This window comes from Eleutherodactylus coqui, chromosome 6 (assembly GCF_035609145.1).
Source record: "Eleutherodactylus coqui strain aEleCoq1 chromosome 6, aEleCoq1.hap1, whole genome shotgun sequence".
Classification (NCBI taxonomy): domain Eukaryota; kingdom Metazoa; phylum Chordata; class Amphibia; order Anura; family Eleutherodactylidae; genus Eleutherodactylus; species Eleutherodactylus coqui.
Window position 1 is genome coordinate 101,075,709 of NC_089842.1, and position 18,055 is coordinate 101,093,763.

General features: G+C 43.8%; 1 protein-coding gene across 2 annotated transcripts in view; it reads left to right on the top strand.

Moving 5' to 3' along the window:
* The window catches only part of CCDC27 (coiled-coil domain containing 27), an 88,682-nt gene that overhangs the window by 53,129 nt on the left and 17,498 nt on the right, over positions 1-18,055 (top strand). For both annotated transcript variants that reach the window (XM_066607287.1, XM_066607288.1), the window contains exons 2-8: positions 4,381-4,577; positions 5,540-5,669; positions 5,748-5,914; positions 10,992-11,153; positions 12,307-12,525; positions 13,933-14,104; positions 16,585-16,715. In XM_066607287.1, the coding sequence (XP_066463384.1) occupies positions 4,381-4,577; positions 5,540-5,669; positions 5,748-5,914; positions 10,992-11,153; positions 12,307-12,525; positions 13,933-14,104; positions 16,585-16,715 (1,178 nt within the window). The remainder of the gene's footprint in view (positions 1-4,380; positions 4,578-5,539; positions 5,670-5,747; positions 5,915-10,991; positions 11,154-12,306; positions 12,526-13,932; positions 14,105-16,584; positions 16,716-18,055) is intronic.

Consider the following 18,055-nt stretch of genomic DNA (forward strand, 5'->3'; position numbering starts at 1 on the left):
CAGGTCCGTTTGTAGCCGCACATTGTCTTCCGTTGCATTAATTATATTGTATAATTTTGTGTCATCTGCAAATATTGATATTTTGCTGTGCAGCCCCTCTATCAGGTCATTAATAAATATGTTGAACAGAGTGGGGCCTAATACTGAACCCTGTGGCACCCCGCTAGCGACTGTGGTCCAATCAGAGTACGAACTATTTATTACCACCCTCTGCTTTCTATCGTTGAGCCAATTTTTTACCCACTTACACGTTTTCGCCCAGTCCGAGCTGCCTCATTTTGTATATTAGCCTATTATGTGGCACGGTGTCAAAGGCTTTAGAGAAGTCCAGATATACAAGATCAATAGATTCTCCCTGGTCCAGCTTAGAGCTTACTTCATCGTAGAAACTGATCAGATTTGTCTGACATGAGCGACCCTTCATGAATCCATGCTGGTGAGGAGTTATTCCCTTAATCTCCTTGAGGTACTCATCGATGGCGTCTCTCAGAATCCCCTCGAAAATTTTTCCCGTTACTGAAGTGAGACTTACTGGCCTGTAGTTACCAGGCTCACTTTTGCTCCCTTTTTTGTAAATTGGAACCACGTTGGCAATGCGCCAGTCCAATGGTACTACTCCGGTCTTGATAGTGTCTAGAAATATTAGGTATAGTGGCCTAGCTATCTCGTCACTTAGTTCCTTTAGTATCCTTGGGTGTAATCCATCTGGGCCCGGTGATTTATCAATTTTAGTTTTCTTTAGACGCTTCCGCACCTCCTCCTGCGTTAGGTATGAGATATTTTGTGAGGGGTTCGTTTTATTCCCCTGCATCTCGTGTGGCATTTCCTTTTCTTTGGTGAACACACTTGAGAAGAAACTGTTTAGTAGATTTGCTTTCCCTTCGTCATCATCAATGATTTCTCCTGCATTGTTTTTTAAAGGGCCAGCGCTCTCCCTGCAAATCCTTTTGCTGTTTATGTAGTTGAAAAATAGCTTCGGGTTGTTTCTGCTCTCTTTTGCGATCCGTCTTTCTGCTTCCTCCTTGGCAGTTTTGCTCGTATCTTTGCATATTTTGTTTTTTTCCCTGTATGATTTTAGCGCTTCTTCGCTGCCTTGTTGCTTTAGTAGTTTGAACGCTTTCTTCTTTTCGTTTATTGCCCCTCGTACCGTCTTGTCGAGCCACATTGGTTTCCTTTTAGTTGAGTTTCTTTTATTTTTAAAGGGAATGAACTGCTCACATGAGGTGATTAGGATTAGAGATGAGCGAACGTGTTCTTAACGAACACTTACGCACCCGGACACCGGCTTTTCCGAGGACTTCCGTGTTCGCGCGTAAGTATTCGGGGGGCGCCGGGGGGCGGGGAGAGGCGCGGCGGCGCGGGCGGCAGCAGCGGGGAACAGGGGGGAGCCCTCTCTCTCTCCCTCTCCCCCCCACTCCCCGCCGCAACCCCCCGCGCTGCCACGGCGACCCCCGAACTTTTTTCGCCCGAACACGGAATTCCTCGCGAAGTTCGGTGTCCGGGTGAAAAGGGGCGGAGCCGAACACGTTCGCTCATCTCTAATTAGGATCCTTTTGAACTTTTCCTATTTTTCCTCCGTACTGATATTTTTGAGGATGTTGTCCCAATTAATGTTACCGATAGTAGTTCTAAGCTCATCAAATTTTGCTTTACTAAAGTTTAGTTTCTTTGCCACTCCCTGATAAGGCTTCCTATTGATTGACAGCTGGAAGTTGATTATATCGTGGTCACTGTTCCCCAAGTGCCCCTCAACCTGCACCCCCTTTATACATTCCGGTTTGTTAGTTAGCACTAGGTCCAGAATGGCTCTCCCTCTTGTTGGTTCCTGCACAAGTTGGTTCAGGTAATTGTCTTTAATTACTCTCAAGAACTTATCACCCTTGAGAATTGCAGGTTTCGTTCTCCCATGTTATATCTGGGTAATTAAAGTCCCCCATGATAATTACTTCATTTCGTTTTGACACCTCTTCTATCTGCCTTCACCCATGGATTGACGGACAAGTGTTTGTTAGCACTTAGATATGGTTTCGTGTGGAAACTTATATGTATAAGTAGAACTGGATAAATGCCAGAGCCAACTGGGATTGTGCGGGCCATAGAAGTTTTGCTGAACATGGTCTACGCCTATTAAAGAGAACCTGTCAGCATGTTTTCACACATTAATCTGCTTACACCATTTAAACACTGATGACATGTGGTTCTCTAAAGTTTGTTTCTTATATCCACCCTGTGCCAAGCATAGCTGCAATCTAAAGATTTTTATTTTTCTTGCACCACATGCAAATATTGGGCGTTCAGTCTGGTGAGCGGGCCGGGCAGTCTCTGGAACCCTGACATGGAGACATTCTCCATATCATCACAGCCGCGGTCAAGTCTCATGTGTGCGCTGTGACCTCTAAAATCGCCACATGCATAGTTGGAAGGGATGGATGTACCCATAACAGGGAGAGACGTACGGTATTAGTGTATCTTGATGCCACTGGAAGCTAGGGGTTTGACAGGAGGAACGCCCCTCTCATACCCCTATTGGCTCAAGCCTGTAAGGTCCTTTCTTTTCAGTCTGGCCTCCAGCCTTCTGTCAGCCCCGCTGGTCTCTCCCTCCCTGTGTGTCCGCGGCAGCTGCATAGTGCAGGGAGGGCGACTGGGAAGCAGTCGAAAGAGAATGACGCAGGGTCCCAAAGATGGTCCAGCCCGCCCACCTGATATTTCCCTGTTTTGCAGGAAAAATAAAGTCTTCAGATTGCAGCTATGCTTGGCACATAATGGATAACAAAATAACTTTTGAAAAACACATGGCATCAGTGTTTAAACCATGTCAGCGGAATAATGTGTGAAAAAGTATTACAGGTTCCCTTGAAGTTAACAGTAGGGTACACAGGGGACCCAATTTGACTCTGTTGCCCAAACGACCACATATACCTAGAGGTATGACTTTAAGAATGCTGGGTGACACATTGGTATCTTAAGCTCTATTTACATGGGTGAGACTGCAAGTTCCGAATGATGCGATATGGATGGAACTTGCACAAGTGAAGAATCCTTTCATTTGAATGGGTTCAGGCACACTAGCCATTTTTCCCTTTGACTGATAGTCTGGGTTTCACAAATCGTAGCATGTCCTATTTTTATGCGAGTCTCCCACAATAATAAAAAAATATAAAATAAAGTTTGGTACCTTGTTAGCCAATAGAGCAAAATGTGATTGTTCTCAATCAGCAGCAGAAACCAAATAATCTTGTAGATATGATACCTTTTTAATTGCTAACAAAAATACATGATGTTATAGTAAAAGAATAAAAGTATAAAAAGCTGTACAAGTTTATAACCATCTTTGACACTTTCAACGCAGGGCTAAATATTTCAAGAGGGTTCATGCGGTGATGAGAAATCTATAGCACAGATAACACGGGCCTGGTGACCATTTATAGACCATAAAACCTTCTCATCTTTATCAGGGAACTAATTAAGTATTCACTCCTCTATTCATCCTGTTCTGGTATTGTTTTAAAAGAAAATTAATCCCACCAGGTCTGTGCCTTGTCATATGTATGTGTGTATACAAATACATGCCTCTTCAGATCTATTCCACTAAGCCTGAGGAAGAACCCTGAGTAGGTTTGAAATCTTGCTAGAACATCATGTTTTTTGTAAGCCATTAAAGGGTATCATATCTACAAGATTATTTGGTTTCTCTTGCTGAGAACTATCAAAATTCATACAATAATATGACATGTATGTGCAGAGTTTTGCACCTCGCATAACACTCAAACGAGGAGTTCATGTGCTGTGCAAAGCAAGTTGCACCTGAAGTGCACATCGCCCATGTGAATATAGCGTAAGGGTGACTACCCACTACAGTTTTTTTCGCTGCGAAATTCGCAGCGGGTTTTTTTTCTGCAGGGGTCTATGGGCTATGGGACTTGTAAAGTTAAAATCGCGATTTCGCGGTAAATCGCGATTTTAACATTACAAGTCCCATAGACCCCTGCAGGAAAAAAACCACTGCAAATTTCGCAGTAAAAAAACCTGTAGTGGGTAGTCACCCTTAAGAAGACATTTAACTGGTGATACAGAGAAACAGGTTACCTAGCTCAAGCTGGCCAATCCTTGTATAAGCTATGCAGGGCTTGTTCCTATAATAGCTTCGGTCAATTAGCAGAGGCCCGCCCTGATTCCAGGTTGCACATTCATTAATATGTATCCAAGGAAACATCTCAGCATTAAAGTTTCAGCAACCTCACTTACAGCAACCTCACTTACAGACTTTAAGTAGCAAGGAGGAGACACCTTGTAGCTTCTGAGACATGATTTCATTCTAAGACTATTTACGTTTCTGTGCTCTTCCATGTTTCTTTATAAATGGTGACTTTTGCTTTTTAGAATGTGCTGAAATGGTTACAGGCCCAAAAGTGGAGATGAAAGAAAATCCAGAGATGAGTTTACGAAGTTTCCACGAGCTGCAGTGGACGGGAACCCGCAGACCCCAAACAGCCATATGGAAGATCCCTAAATCAGATATACGAAGGGACAACTACAGCAAGCCAGCAGAGCAAAACGGCTACACCAACGAAATCCAAGTAATATATAGAGGGGTGACCTTGGGGGGTGCACGACCTGCCATCTTTAAGGAGTTGGCAGAGTCTATCTGAGGTAGAAATACCCCTTTAGGGCAGAGAGGCCGGAGCCAGTTTTCACTTTCAATATTAATGGATGGTAACTTGTTCATATAGGTGTGCACAGGGGCAACACCTACCAGCAGGATTTAGCAACATCACTCCAGACTGGCATGATGTGAATCAACTCCCCCAAAGATCTCCTGTTTTACCTGTGTAAAGCTATATTCACACTATTCAGCAAAATAGCAGTTTATTACTGCCATTCCCGCAAAATTACACCAAATATAGAAGGTTTTTGTGAAATCTTGGCCAAACCATGGCATTTTGCTGTAATCGCATCAGTAATCCACAATTTGACAGCACTATGTGAATATACTGTACTAAGGGTATATTCACATAGGGCTGTCAAATTGCAGGACGGTATTTTTCTTTAGATCAATGGCATTCCTAGGTGTGCTGTAGATTCCAAAAAAGACGGCATGCCTTGATGCAATATGTTTTTTTTACTATGTTGTATGAATGGGCTGTAAAGAAAAAAAAATGGCACATTTGACTATTGGAGTGACTTACCTCAGTGACCAAAATGCACCAAAATAGTGAAGGTACTTATGGAGTTTGATGGAGTCTTTATGATTGCCTACTAGGTCTCCGCCATATAATAATCTTTATATAGTGCTACCATATTCTACAGAATAAGACATAACATACAGTAATAGACCAATAAATAACGTGAATAGGAGTGAGGGCCCTGCTCGCAAGAGCTTACAATCTGAGGGAATAGAGGTGACTCAAGAGGTACAAATGCTTGTTCTGTACAATGGTCCAGCAATGGCCAAATGTATAAGCCTTTATGCATCTGGCTTGTGTTTCTACAGTTAAAGTAAATTGGTTGACTATTCCCAGCACTGTTTATTTCCTTGCAGTCTCCAACAATATCTTTGAGTCCGACATCTTCATTGGAAAGTAACAGTTCCTCTCAGGTCATTGACTTGCACACATCTAATGGAACATCACATGGATCATATAAGCGTATCAACTCTGCTTTCTCCGCAGGTAATGGCCACCATTTTTTACAGGTATACATATGTAAGGCAACTACCATATCATCACACAGTGTCATGTTATCTTTAGATAGAAGGCTTCCTCACATCCTGAAATCTACTGAGCTCTCCAAGAGTAACGCATCAATATACAGCTCCTCCGTAAATCTACAACACAGCGGAAGTGCAACCCATCAGACCTACTTGACCTCTGTAGAGATTAAGACTCCGTGGTACATAAGTGTCCTCAGTGAAAAGGTAAAAGATGTTATTAATCTATTTGTTAACAATATACTATATCCATTGGCCAGCTCTACCACCTCCAAAACAAGGCAAGCACAGATGTCAGGAACTGAAGGGTGGCCTTATTCTAGGAATCGGCAGTGGACAGGCCCCCACGGATTGGACGTTAATGGATTAGGGCAGAATCCTGCAGTTCTATGAAGTCTGGGTGACTCTAAACAACTAGATAATTTTAGTGTATGCCCACACAGGGCAAGGTGTGAGGAAGGGCATCGTTTCTCTTTATGGAGAGCACCTAGAATGTGTGTGATGAGATTTATAAGGTCATCTATGCTGTTATAAGGCTTCTTAAAAGCTCTGACATTGACTTGCAGGAACGCTGCCTTCCAATAGGTGGTGCTGCAGAGGTATTGTTCCATCTTCCCTATTTGCATATTTCCTAGAGGAGCATGGATGGCCTTACAAGTCTCCTGACACCTTCTAGGTGTCTCCTTAAGGAGAAACGATGCTCTTTCTGACCCACATCACAAGCCTCTCACTAGACAAGTCTGAACCCTACTGCACACTGATGAGGGGCAAAAAAGCCAAAACAGCTGTCTGTGTATTGATTCTGGCTTGTCTTACAATTCTCAGTCATTGTTATAAGGCTTGTCTAAAAACTGACATTGATTTGCAGGTTTCTTCCAAAAGGCGGCGTTGCAGAGGTATTGATCCATCTTCCAATTTGCACACAGGGCAAAACTACTGTGAATTGTCAGCAGCATAAATGAGTACAGAAAATGCATAGTAGCTGCATAGTGGATTGGATTTTGCTAAATTTCGTAATATTGTCCACATGCTGTGGGAAAAAAAATAAAAAAAGTAAATTGGCCTGCAGTGTGGACTTTAAGTTTGCAGCATGTCCATCTATACCAGGGGTGAAACCTTCAGTAAATCTACGTGAAAATCTGCAACGAATCCACATGTAATCTAAGTGAATTTTGCCACAGATTCATGGGGTATTTTCTGCAATGGACAGTACCATCCATGTGAATGTAGCCTAAGGGCTTCTACCCCCTAGCATTTTTTTTTAATCCAGTTCTTATTAACAATTTTTCATACAAAGTATGTTCAATTAAGCAGGTAACTACATTTTTCAACTAGTAAGAGATGAATGAATAAAATATATACTTGTCGGGGTCCCTTTTGATTATAAGCTGCCGCTACGCTCATATCATGTCACCAAGAGAGAGCTCGACCTTCTATAGTCGGGAATAAAAGTATAGAAATATAGGGGAGGAGTATGAAAAAGGACGGGGGAAAGGGTGGGGAGAGGGCAGGGAACAGAGGGAGGGGGAGCGAGCCAAGAAGTTGTTTACCCCAATTTTGTCTTCTCCAGTGTTGTCCCCATCCATATCACCACAGATGCCACCATCCACGCCATAGTCCAACACCCAGGGCCCTCAAGTCTCTGGTGCAGGAGAGACCATCCAACAACTCAAGCGACGCTTCATGTCAATCCCTTACAAATCAGATAGTACCATTACAGACCCAGTACATACATTAGGGTCTTTGTCTCAGTTTTCTCCAGGGGCTCCAAATGTGTACAAAACTGTCGTGTGCATCCCCCGTCCAACTCGACAGCTCTTCCACATTGCAGACCATATCAATCTTCTCCTCCAACTGGGTGAGGGAGGAAGGGGGGGAGTTTTCTGAAGCAAATGCAAAGGGATCAAGAAGATAATGTCGGACGAAATTATGAAGCCCAGAGAGAGAGAGACCTCAGAACTTTTTCTACCTCAGACCAGAAAAGAGCAATGGATGAGCAGCCCCACCAAATATGGAGATAAGTGCCAACTACTGCTTCGCACCTCCAATATTTGTTATGGAGCACCAGCTTAGTCACAGAGCCACTGCAGAGTTTTGTACCATCTCACCAATAACTTATAGTGGCTCTCCTGCATTAGAATGCAGGGGGAGAGGCCATAGGCCATTTTTTAGACTTAAAGTAGCATCAGCAGTAGACAGAGATATGTTCAGTTCTTTTCTCCAAGAAATTAAGAAGAATGGTTTAGAAAGCACTGGAGGGGCAATGAAACGTCAGTCAGTATAAGGACTCCTGCACACTTGCGTTTTTCTTGCGCATTTTTTTCACACAATATCGCTGCATTTTTTTTTAACACGATTGTCAATGGGACTTTCTAATGTTAAAAACGCATCGCAAGTTTGTGCTTTGCAATTTTTGTGCGATGCGTTTTTAACATTAGAAAGTCCCATTGACAATCGCGTAAAAAAAAAAACAGCGATATCGCGTGAAAAAAAACGTGCAAGAAAAACGCAAGTGTGCAGGAGCCTGAGGGGAGATTTTTCTTCTGGTGGAGCAACTCGCACCGGGGGTCCTCTCAAAGTGGGTATTGGGTCTAGTAGATTTATATTTTGTAAGGAACTCACAGATGGCATTAGAGACATGCAAGATGAAAGGGCTGTTGGGGTAGCAGGGTCTGCAAAATTTCCTCTCTAGCTTTATGAGCGTGCACTTGCAAGTGCCCAACTACTCCCTCCTGAAACTGCCTCCAAACACTAGTTACACCTGGGTCAGGAGGAATCCTCCAAAATTTATATAAGGCTCAAATCGGCATTGCAGGAGAGGCACATGGAGCCAAGGTCTCTCTGTGATCGTCCCAGGTCTCACAAGGTCCCTTGAGTAAGGGATTAAATTTCCTTGATCTGTACATTAGCGTTTTTTTAAATGCTGCAATATCACTGCGTTTTTTGCAATGGGACTTTCTTATGTTAAAATCACATCGCACAAAAATCGCAAGTTTGTGCTTTTGCGATTTTTGTGTGATGCAATTTTAACATTAGAAAGAACATTGAAAAAAAACGCAGAGATATCGCAGCGTTAAAAAAAAAAAAAAAAACCGCTAATGGGTAGAAGGCCTAAAAGGTGCTTTCATGCATGGAGGAAAATTCTGCCACAGACAAATCCTGTGTATTTCACCCTTTGAAATTCTATGACAAATCTGCTTAGACAGCCGCATGTGGATTTTTTTTTTTTTTTGAAGGAACGTTTATTTAGCCAAAAGACAAATATACAGTAACAGCAGACATCATAAAGAATGCACACCTTGCTGATACATCACAGTTCATGAGAACTAAAAAAAAAAAAGACAAAAGTGAAAACACTGAGTGTCTCGCATATTCGTGTGCACTTCTCATGAAACATAATACTTGGCTGTTCATTTTCACATTTATCAACTACTCATAATAGAACAAACCCAAACCAGGGAGGGCTCCTAGTCCGGAGCCCCAAGACACCAGGAGAAAAAGGAAGAAGGAAAAAACAAGACAAAACAACCAAAAAAGGGGCAAAAAAATAGATAGAACACCCCCCCTCCCCTCTCCCCCTTAAACAACAACCCTGCGCGACTCTTAAAGGGGTTGTCCCGCGAAAGCAAGTGGGTCTATACACTTCTGTATGGCCATATTAATGCACTTTGTAATGTACATTGTGCATTAATTATGAGCCATACAGAAGTTATTCACTTACCTGTTCCGTTGCTAGCGTCCTCGTCTCCATGGAGCCGTCTAATTTCAGCGTCTAATCGCCCGATTAGACGCGCTTGCGCAGTCCGGTCTTCTCCCTGGTGAATGGGGCCGCTCGTGCCGGAGAGCTGCTCCTCGTAGCTCCGCCCCATCACGTGTGCCGATTCCAGCCAATCAGGAGGCTGGAATCGGCAATGGAACGCACAGAGCCCACGGTGCACCATGGGAGAAGACCTGCGGTCCACCGTGGGTGAAGATCCCGGCGTCCATCTTAGCAAGGTAAGGAAGAAGTCGCCGCAGCGCGGGGATTCGGGTAAGTACTATCCTTTTTTTTTTGTTTAACACATGCATTGGGTTTGTCTCGCGCCGAACGGGGGGCCTATTGAAAAAAAAACAAACCCGTTTCGGCGCAGGACAACCCCTTTAAAGAAAAAAAGAATTAGCCTAAACAGTAGATCGGTTCAAGCGGGTATCCCTTACCATATCCATTCCCAATATCTAGACAGGCATCTCTACTGCTGTTGCCGGATAGTTCATCCAGTGCCCCCAAACCTTGTCAAACTTCTCAGGACATCCCCTGGCCATATAAGTCAGTTTATACATTGGAAGCACAGAGTTCACCACCCGGATCCATGCATTTCTGGTCGGCCTACCAAGGTGCTTCCAATTTAGCAAAATCACCTTCTTAGCATAGAAAAACAGTACCTTATATAAGGTGCGGGTTGCGGCTGCCACTGGTAGGTCTCCAACAAGCCCAAAGAGGCACACCCCAGGGTGCATGATCCTCGGGGTCCCCAGGTGAGATTCCATAAATACAAGAATGTCCCCCCCCCAGTAGTCTCGCATGACACCACAGTCCCAGAACATGTGCATGATGGTCCCATCGGCAATTAAGCATCGGGGGCAGGTCGCTGAGAGGAGCAGACCCATTAAATGTACCCTGGAGGGGGTATAGTATATACGGTGTAGAAACTTCACCTGGATAAGCCTATCTCTAGCACTAATCAAAGGAGGACCAGAGCTCGCCAATATGTCTTCATTCTCCTCCGCTAACAGATCAGGAATGTCAATGACCCACTTCTGGGTCGCCCTCTCCCTCAACGGGGAAAGACACTGCACCAAGTGGGCATAGAAACTGGATAGTGGTCTTACTAGGTTGCACATCTGTGCCAAGCCTTCCAACTGAGTCAGGACAGCGGTATGGGCAGGCCCTGAAACTGAGCCCTGATCACATGTTGTAGCTGGTAGTACGTGAAATAGGAGTGCTTAGGAAGGTTGTAGATTATCTGCAGCTGGAGGAAAGTGCAGAAGATGCCCTCACTGACTATGTCCGATAGTACATTAATACCATGAGCTCTCCAGAATGCAGACTGTGCCGCATGTGGATTTTAGTGCGGATTTGTGGCAGTGGAGCTTTCTTCCATATCTAAAAGAATCTTATTGTTGCTAGAAATGGCTGATGTACCTTGGCTATTCCCTAGGTCAGAAACATAAAAACGCAGTGATAGAAGAGGTCTCTGTTGTTTAAAATTCAAAATGTGCTTAATGTGAATATACCCAACTCTAGGAGCGCTGTCTTCTTAAACTGGGAGAAGAAATAAACCGACTTTCCAGATATGAGGTAGAATGCAAGAGGAAAGATCAAATTATCTCCAGTCTGAGGAATGAAGTATCACAGCTTCAGAGCGACATCCACAGATCCATCAACCCGCTGACTGGAAGAGAAGGGGTGAGTCAAATCAGCCAGAGTTTTTTCTTGACCCATGTGTCAGAAGCAATGTCGTGTCTCCTTAAGGAGAGCACCCAAAAAAGTGTGTGGAGATACCTAGGGGATGATCAGGGGATGGTATAGTCTCTCCCCAGGGAGAGCACCCTGAAGGGGTGTGGGGACACCTGAAAGGTAAGTAAGGAGACTTATAAGACAATGCTCCTCTGGGAAATTTATGCAAATAAGAAAGATGGGAAAATACCTCTGCAGCGCCATCTATTCGATGGCAGCTTTCCTTCATATCACAGGCTGAACTAGATGGACATTGTCTTCATTCAGCCTAACATACTGATGAAGGGCAAACACCCCGAAACAGCTGTCTGTGTATAGTTTCTGGCTTGGTTTTATATTCCCAATCATTAATGACTGGTTATAAGGTCACTGTGATATGAAGGAATCTTGTCATCCAATAGATGGCGCTATAGAGGTATTTTTCCATCGTTCTTGACCCATGGCACAGGAGAGAAAACTTTTGTTAGAGTGAAACTCCATTAATATTAATTGCTTCTAGGGAGCCGTTCCGTCACATAAAAGGAGTTGTATAGGATTAGAAAGAACGTGGCTGTTTTTTTTCTAAAATGATGTGGCACACTTGTCCTTAGGTTGTATGTGGTATTCCAACTCAGTCCTATTTACTTTAATGAACGTGAGCTGCAATACCGAAAAATAACTCATGGACAAATGTGGCGCTGTTTCTGGAGCTGTAGTTGTAGCCACGCAGCTGTTTTTCTGGGTAAGCAGGATAACAACAATTATGGCTACAATTACACTTTCCAAGACTCCTGTTTAGCCATTTTACCTCATTAGTGAGTGCAACTTACATACTGACATATTGCTACATAGCTTGATGGATTTCGGTTCAGAACTCTAGGAAAGCTGAGGTTGTACCTACCTACAGTGGGATGAGAACTATGCAAGAACTACCAGACACATGGTGTGTGCCTCCCGGGGTAGATGTACCACATGGTGAGAAGCTAGGCTTCAGATGATCCTGGCTCTGTTATATTTCATTGATTCCAATTACAATGGATTTACCCCTCCAGACAGATGCATGCAGCCTACTGCATAACACAGAGTATTTTGTTCTTGCTAACAATTTATTTTCTTGTACAAGTCATCTATAGACCAGTCTGAGCATCTAAACTCATACGTGGAGAATGACTTTTTGGTCTTTGAAGAACACCCCGCAGATATAACAGAAGGAAAATCACAATCGGGATCTATCCATAAAAATTCATTGACAAGTTCAGATAGAAGTGCATCTGCTGCACCCTCGGCAGAAAATGTGTCTGAGACGCAGAGAAAAAGCCAAGATATACTAATGGAAACAGAGGTAATAAGTCATGATGTACCTTGGGTCCTGCATTCATGTGAATGTTACTGTGACATGAACCACCTACCTAAATATTGTACAGACCAAGTACACCCCTTCATGATACCTGTATTCTTTAATGGTTGGGGCTTTTTCCAGCCAGGTAATGCTCCTGTCAAACTGCAAAACTTGTTCAAGAATGGTTAGAGGAACATGACGAAAAGTTGATGGTGATGAAAAAGTGTGTCCTCAGACTATAGCTGCACAACAGGATTAGTGCTGTGTGAATTTTGGTAAAATTGTATCCACACTGTACAGCTTCAATTCTCCTCTATATGGAGCAGAAAGCCACAAATTGTGTGTGTGATTACAAACAAGGAGACGCCAATTCTGAGCATGGGGCAAATGTTTGAAACGTAGAAAAAAATTAAGACCTCGACTTCTAGTTGGGATATAACATTACAGTGTGTGTCCAGTTTTGATCACATTTTACATATACAAGTTGTTGTTAGCCATTTAGTCATTCACGCTCCTCAACGAGCTTAACCCTTTCCAGCTATAGGGCGTACATTTATGTCCCGCAGGGTCGGGGTATGTATGATGGGAGATAGTGAGTGACCTCCCGTCATACAACGCGGGCGACAACTGTTTATTACAGCCGACACCCAGCGGCAACAGCTCCACTCAGCTGAAAGGCCGACCAGAGCTCTTAACCCTTTAAATGCAGCTGTCAATTCTGACAGCAGCATTTAAATGCCCCGAACAATGTTTGGGGTCCGGTACGACCCCCTGAGAGGAGATCGCAGGGAACAGTGCGGGTGTCATGACAGCCGGGGGCCTTCTGAAATTGGGGGCATTCCTTTGGGGTGACTTGATAGAATGCCTGCCCGATTGCAGTATGATGCAATGCTATGACATCAAAGCTTTGCAAATTGTTGTCCCCTAGGGGCCTAAAAAAAGAGTAAAAATGAGAACAATATAGTTTTACTAATTGTTGAAAAATACCAGAGATTGTACAGGTTCTGTAATGTAGGAGAAACTAACTGTTTAACAAACTTGGTTAAGCAGATAGGTAGAGATGAGCGAGCATACTCGCTAAGGGCAAATACTCGAGCGAGTATTGTCCTTAGCGAGTACCTGCCCGCTCAGAAGAAAAGATTTCGGGTGCCGGCAGGAGTGAGCGGTGTTGCGGAAGTGAGCAGGAGGGAGCAAGGGGGGGGGGGGGCGGAGGAAAAGAGAGAGATTCCCCCCCCCCCCCCCGCTGCTCCTTGCCCCCCGAATCTTTTCTCACAAGCAGGCAGGTACTTGCTAAGGACAATACTCGCTCGAGTATGCGCGCTCATCTCTACTGATAGGGGTTTATCTGATAAAAGGCTTGCTGAGTGTTTCCAATGACAACCTGGAGATGTTGTGTTAATTTTCAATCAGATTTTAATTGATGACATCACATCAGAAGATAGAAGTGGGCATCTTGTAGCTGAAAAACAAGATGAAGAAATGTCTCATGTGTCTATAGATGAACCTGAACACAAAATTCAACTCATCAAGAAATTACAGGACGACCTAGAGATCCTAAGGAAGGACTATGAGATGTCAAAAGGTAACAACAGATCTGTGGTAACCACCATAAATATAAAACAAAGTTGGTTTTCCATGTTTTTCTATCTTGCTAAATATGATGATGGTCATGGATAGAGATTAGAGATGAGCGAGCGTACTCGCTAAGGCAAAATACTCGAGCAAGTATTGCCTCTTTTGAGCCCATGCCTGCTTGTCTCAAAAGATTTGGGTGCCGGCGGGGGGGGGGGGGGGGGAGCAGCGGGGGAGAGCAACGGGGGGAGGTTTCTCTCTCTCTTCCCCCGCTCCCCCATGCTCACTCCCGCAACTCACTGCTCACCTCCGCCGGCACCAGAATCTTTTGAGACGAGATGGCATGTACTCGAAAAAGGCAATACTCTCTCGAGTATTTTGCCTTAGTGAGTACGCTCGCTCATCTCTAATAGAGATCACCACTATAAGGCCTCTACGCTTCTACAAAAAGAGCAGTCATCTTGTTCTAATTCTGGAACCCCCCTTTTTGAATACATGTATTTGTGGAAAAACAATAGTCCATGGGGCTAATGTCTCTTCTTGTGGAGGGCGCTACAAATGGAGTCTTATATAGGCCATGCAATGTTCCTTGGGAAAAGCCCATGCAAATGAGGGATGGAATAATCCTTCACAACGCCACCTATTGGAATGTACCACTAAAAAAAACCAAATCCATTCAATTCGCCCCATGATGTGTGCCGGTTCCAGCCTCCCGATTGGCTGGAATCGGCACGTGACGGGGGCGGAGCTACGCGATGACGCGTACAAGGGGGCGGAGCCAAATCGCCGATGCTGCCGAGCGGAGCCGAAGGGAGAAGACGGATCTGCGCAAGCGCGTCTAAAGAAGCAAGAAGACCCCGAAATTAGACGGAACCATGGCGACGAGGACGCTAGCAACGGAGCAGGTAAGTGAATAACTTCTGTATGGCTCATATTTAATGCACAATGTATATTACAAAGTGCATTAATATGGCCATACAGAAGTGCTTAACCCCACTTGCTTTCGCGAGACAACCCCTTTAATGGCAGCAGCCATACTTATCAATAAACTGATACAAAGATATAGAAGGGCAGATATGAACACCACTTCCCAACAGAATGCAGACAGGAAAATTGCTATATGTGGGTGATAGCGCAGGTACAAAATACCAATGAACAGGCACTTGCACACCTACCACATATTGGGGGGAGTGGGTGCTTCGTATTATACTTGTACATAAATAAGGCATAGACAGGGTGCCAATCCCACTGATAAATGTAGTGCACCATGCAGGCTTACAGCCTGTTATTGATGTCCCTTATGATAAATCCTGCACCGCACAACCCCAATATGCAATTTTGCAACCCATGTCAAGGGTCTTTTTATTTTTTTTTGAGTCCCTATACTGACATTAAAAAGAAAACTCAGAAAAAGCACAAATCAACTAAAAAAATAGCTGCCAGCGGCCGTACTAACTGATACAGAAATGCATAAAGTCAGGTATATACTACTTCCCAACAGAATTTGCCTGTCAGCATTTTATTAGCCAGTGGTGTTCATACCCACCTATTGATATGGCAGCTACCATTCCAGTAGTTGGCGCTGTGGAGGATTATTCCATCACTCATTTGCATTGAAATAATAAAAAAGTTGTACTGCCCCAAGTAGTGATGTATGGACCTCACTGATGTCATGGCTGTGCACAATGATTGGCTGCCCTCTCGCAAGTCGAAACCACATTAATGGGGCAATGTAAACAAAAACTGGCCATTCTCATAAGAGGAAAGTCATCAGAACCCAACAATTTAAAGTGGTCAACTTTCCATGTTATGTGTAAGGGGTCTTCTTTACATCAGTCTTGGGGGTAAGAGATACTGTGCATTCCTGAGATGGGAGATAAACTGCTGTCAGAGGGGTCTTGCAGCACCCCTCATCGAATAGATGCATGCTCAGCTAATGGCTCCTTCCGTCCTCTCAATGGAAATGCCATGGGGAAGCTGAGCACCACAGAGAAGGAAGACCATAGTATAAACAAGAAAATTGCTGGACTCAAGAAACCGTTTTTAAGATCATCTATGCCCCATATTTTGAATCTATTTAACTTCCAATAGTGGCTGATGCATTTTCCCCTTGTCTTGCACATTTTGTCATCCTGTGATGTAAACCACATATCCAAGTGTGAGTGCATCCTGTTTTTTTTTTTTAACGGACCAATTGACTTGAATGGGTGATTCTGGCCCGACCTATTGTGGTCTGGCACCAAAATATGACGTGGTGCAACTGAACTTTCTGGGACAACCTCTATACAGAATGGACACAAGAAAAAAATATATTGTGTTGGATTCGTTTTTCATAAATGATACTTGAAGCTCTGATCTACTTTTTTCTTACCAAGACCCCATAGCCATCACATGCTGTTTATAGCATTGGCTTCCAGTTATATGGGGAAGGAACTTGTGGATCTCCTCAGTCACTATAACTGCATATCTCTTGTATTTTCACTATTTTAGGAGTCATTTCCTCCCTGCAGAAAGCCGTTTCGTCCCACGAGTCTAAACTCCGAAAATCTGTCTCTGATAAAGAAGCTTTACAGAGAGAACTGAAGGAGAGAGGAATTCAGATACAAGCCATGTCCAAGAAGGTACACAGGTGGCAGTCACAATGGTCAGAGCCGGCTCCAGGTCTATGTGGGCCCTCGGGCGGTAGAGTCCCAGTGGGCCCCTCTTCCTATCTCTGCATCTGTCATGATAGTTATTATAATGAGCCGGCAGCCAGCACCTTAGCAATGATGGAATTGATTTCCACAGTAGAAAATCTGCAGTTTTTTCTTTTTTACACTACTTGTTAAGAGGAATTGCTTTAATCCCATTCACTTTGATAGTAAACTTTTCCACTATGGAGTTTCCGCTGTGGAAAATCAGCAACATTTCTGCAATGTGTGAACACACCCTTAATCACTGACATGTTTTAGATATGCCACCTCTTGCTTCCTGTTTCATATAGATGCCACATTTAGCGCTTTTTACATATAGATGCCATCTTTTGCCACCTTTATATGCCCCTATTTGCTCCCTTTTACATTCAGGGCAAACGATCGCTGCAAACATTCCTTCAGGCCAGGGAATGGTCATAGCGATAGTGTGATACATACATGATCAAACAGCTGGGAAATAAGTGGGGACAGCCGAGTGCAACTGACAGGGAGCAACAGGGAAGATGAAGATGTATTTTTTAATTTGTTAAATGGTATTAAAATCAGGGGGCCTGACAGCTTTGTTGACCCAGCAGCCCAAGCCCCCTTCTACTCCTGGATCCCTGAGCACTCTAGGACCCTCAGAAGTAGTGAGCCACGGTCTTGATGGTAAACCTGTTCAGGCATTGAGCCCTATACAACTACACATCATATGGTCACTGTATACAGTCATTGCAGAATTGTTCTAAGGACAAGAACAGTCATTATCTGTCGTAGTATAATCAGCACCATCTTCACCTGTTATGTGGCTAAAAAACACACTTCATTTTATCTTTTGTATATTCTGTATTGTAATATGCATATCTCACAAGTGTCCCTACTTTGAATGGATAGTCCCTGCTTTTGACCCTAATCCCTCTGTCCCTGTTTGCTCCTTAAATATCCCTCTTTTTGACCTGGGAAATAGATTTGCATTTAAGGGTTTGTACCAGGATCACGTTCGCTGTTATCCAGTGGATAGGGGATAACTTGCTGATTAGTGGAGGTCTGACCACTGAGACCCCTACGGATCCTGAGAATTGGGGTTTCGTGTCCCCCATCCTCCTCACTGGGAGTTTGGGAGTCCAAAAAGTTAGGAGGTATGAATGTTTTCAGCATTTAGTCTAAAACCACATGGATGATGGTTCACAATCAAGACATATGCCATCCTTTGCTCTGGCATGCCACGTTTAGTTGCTATAGCCATGACATAACTCAGCTGAGATGGGAATGCAGCATCATATATCATC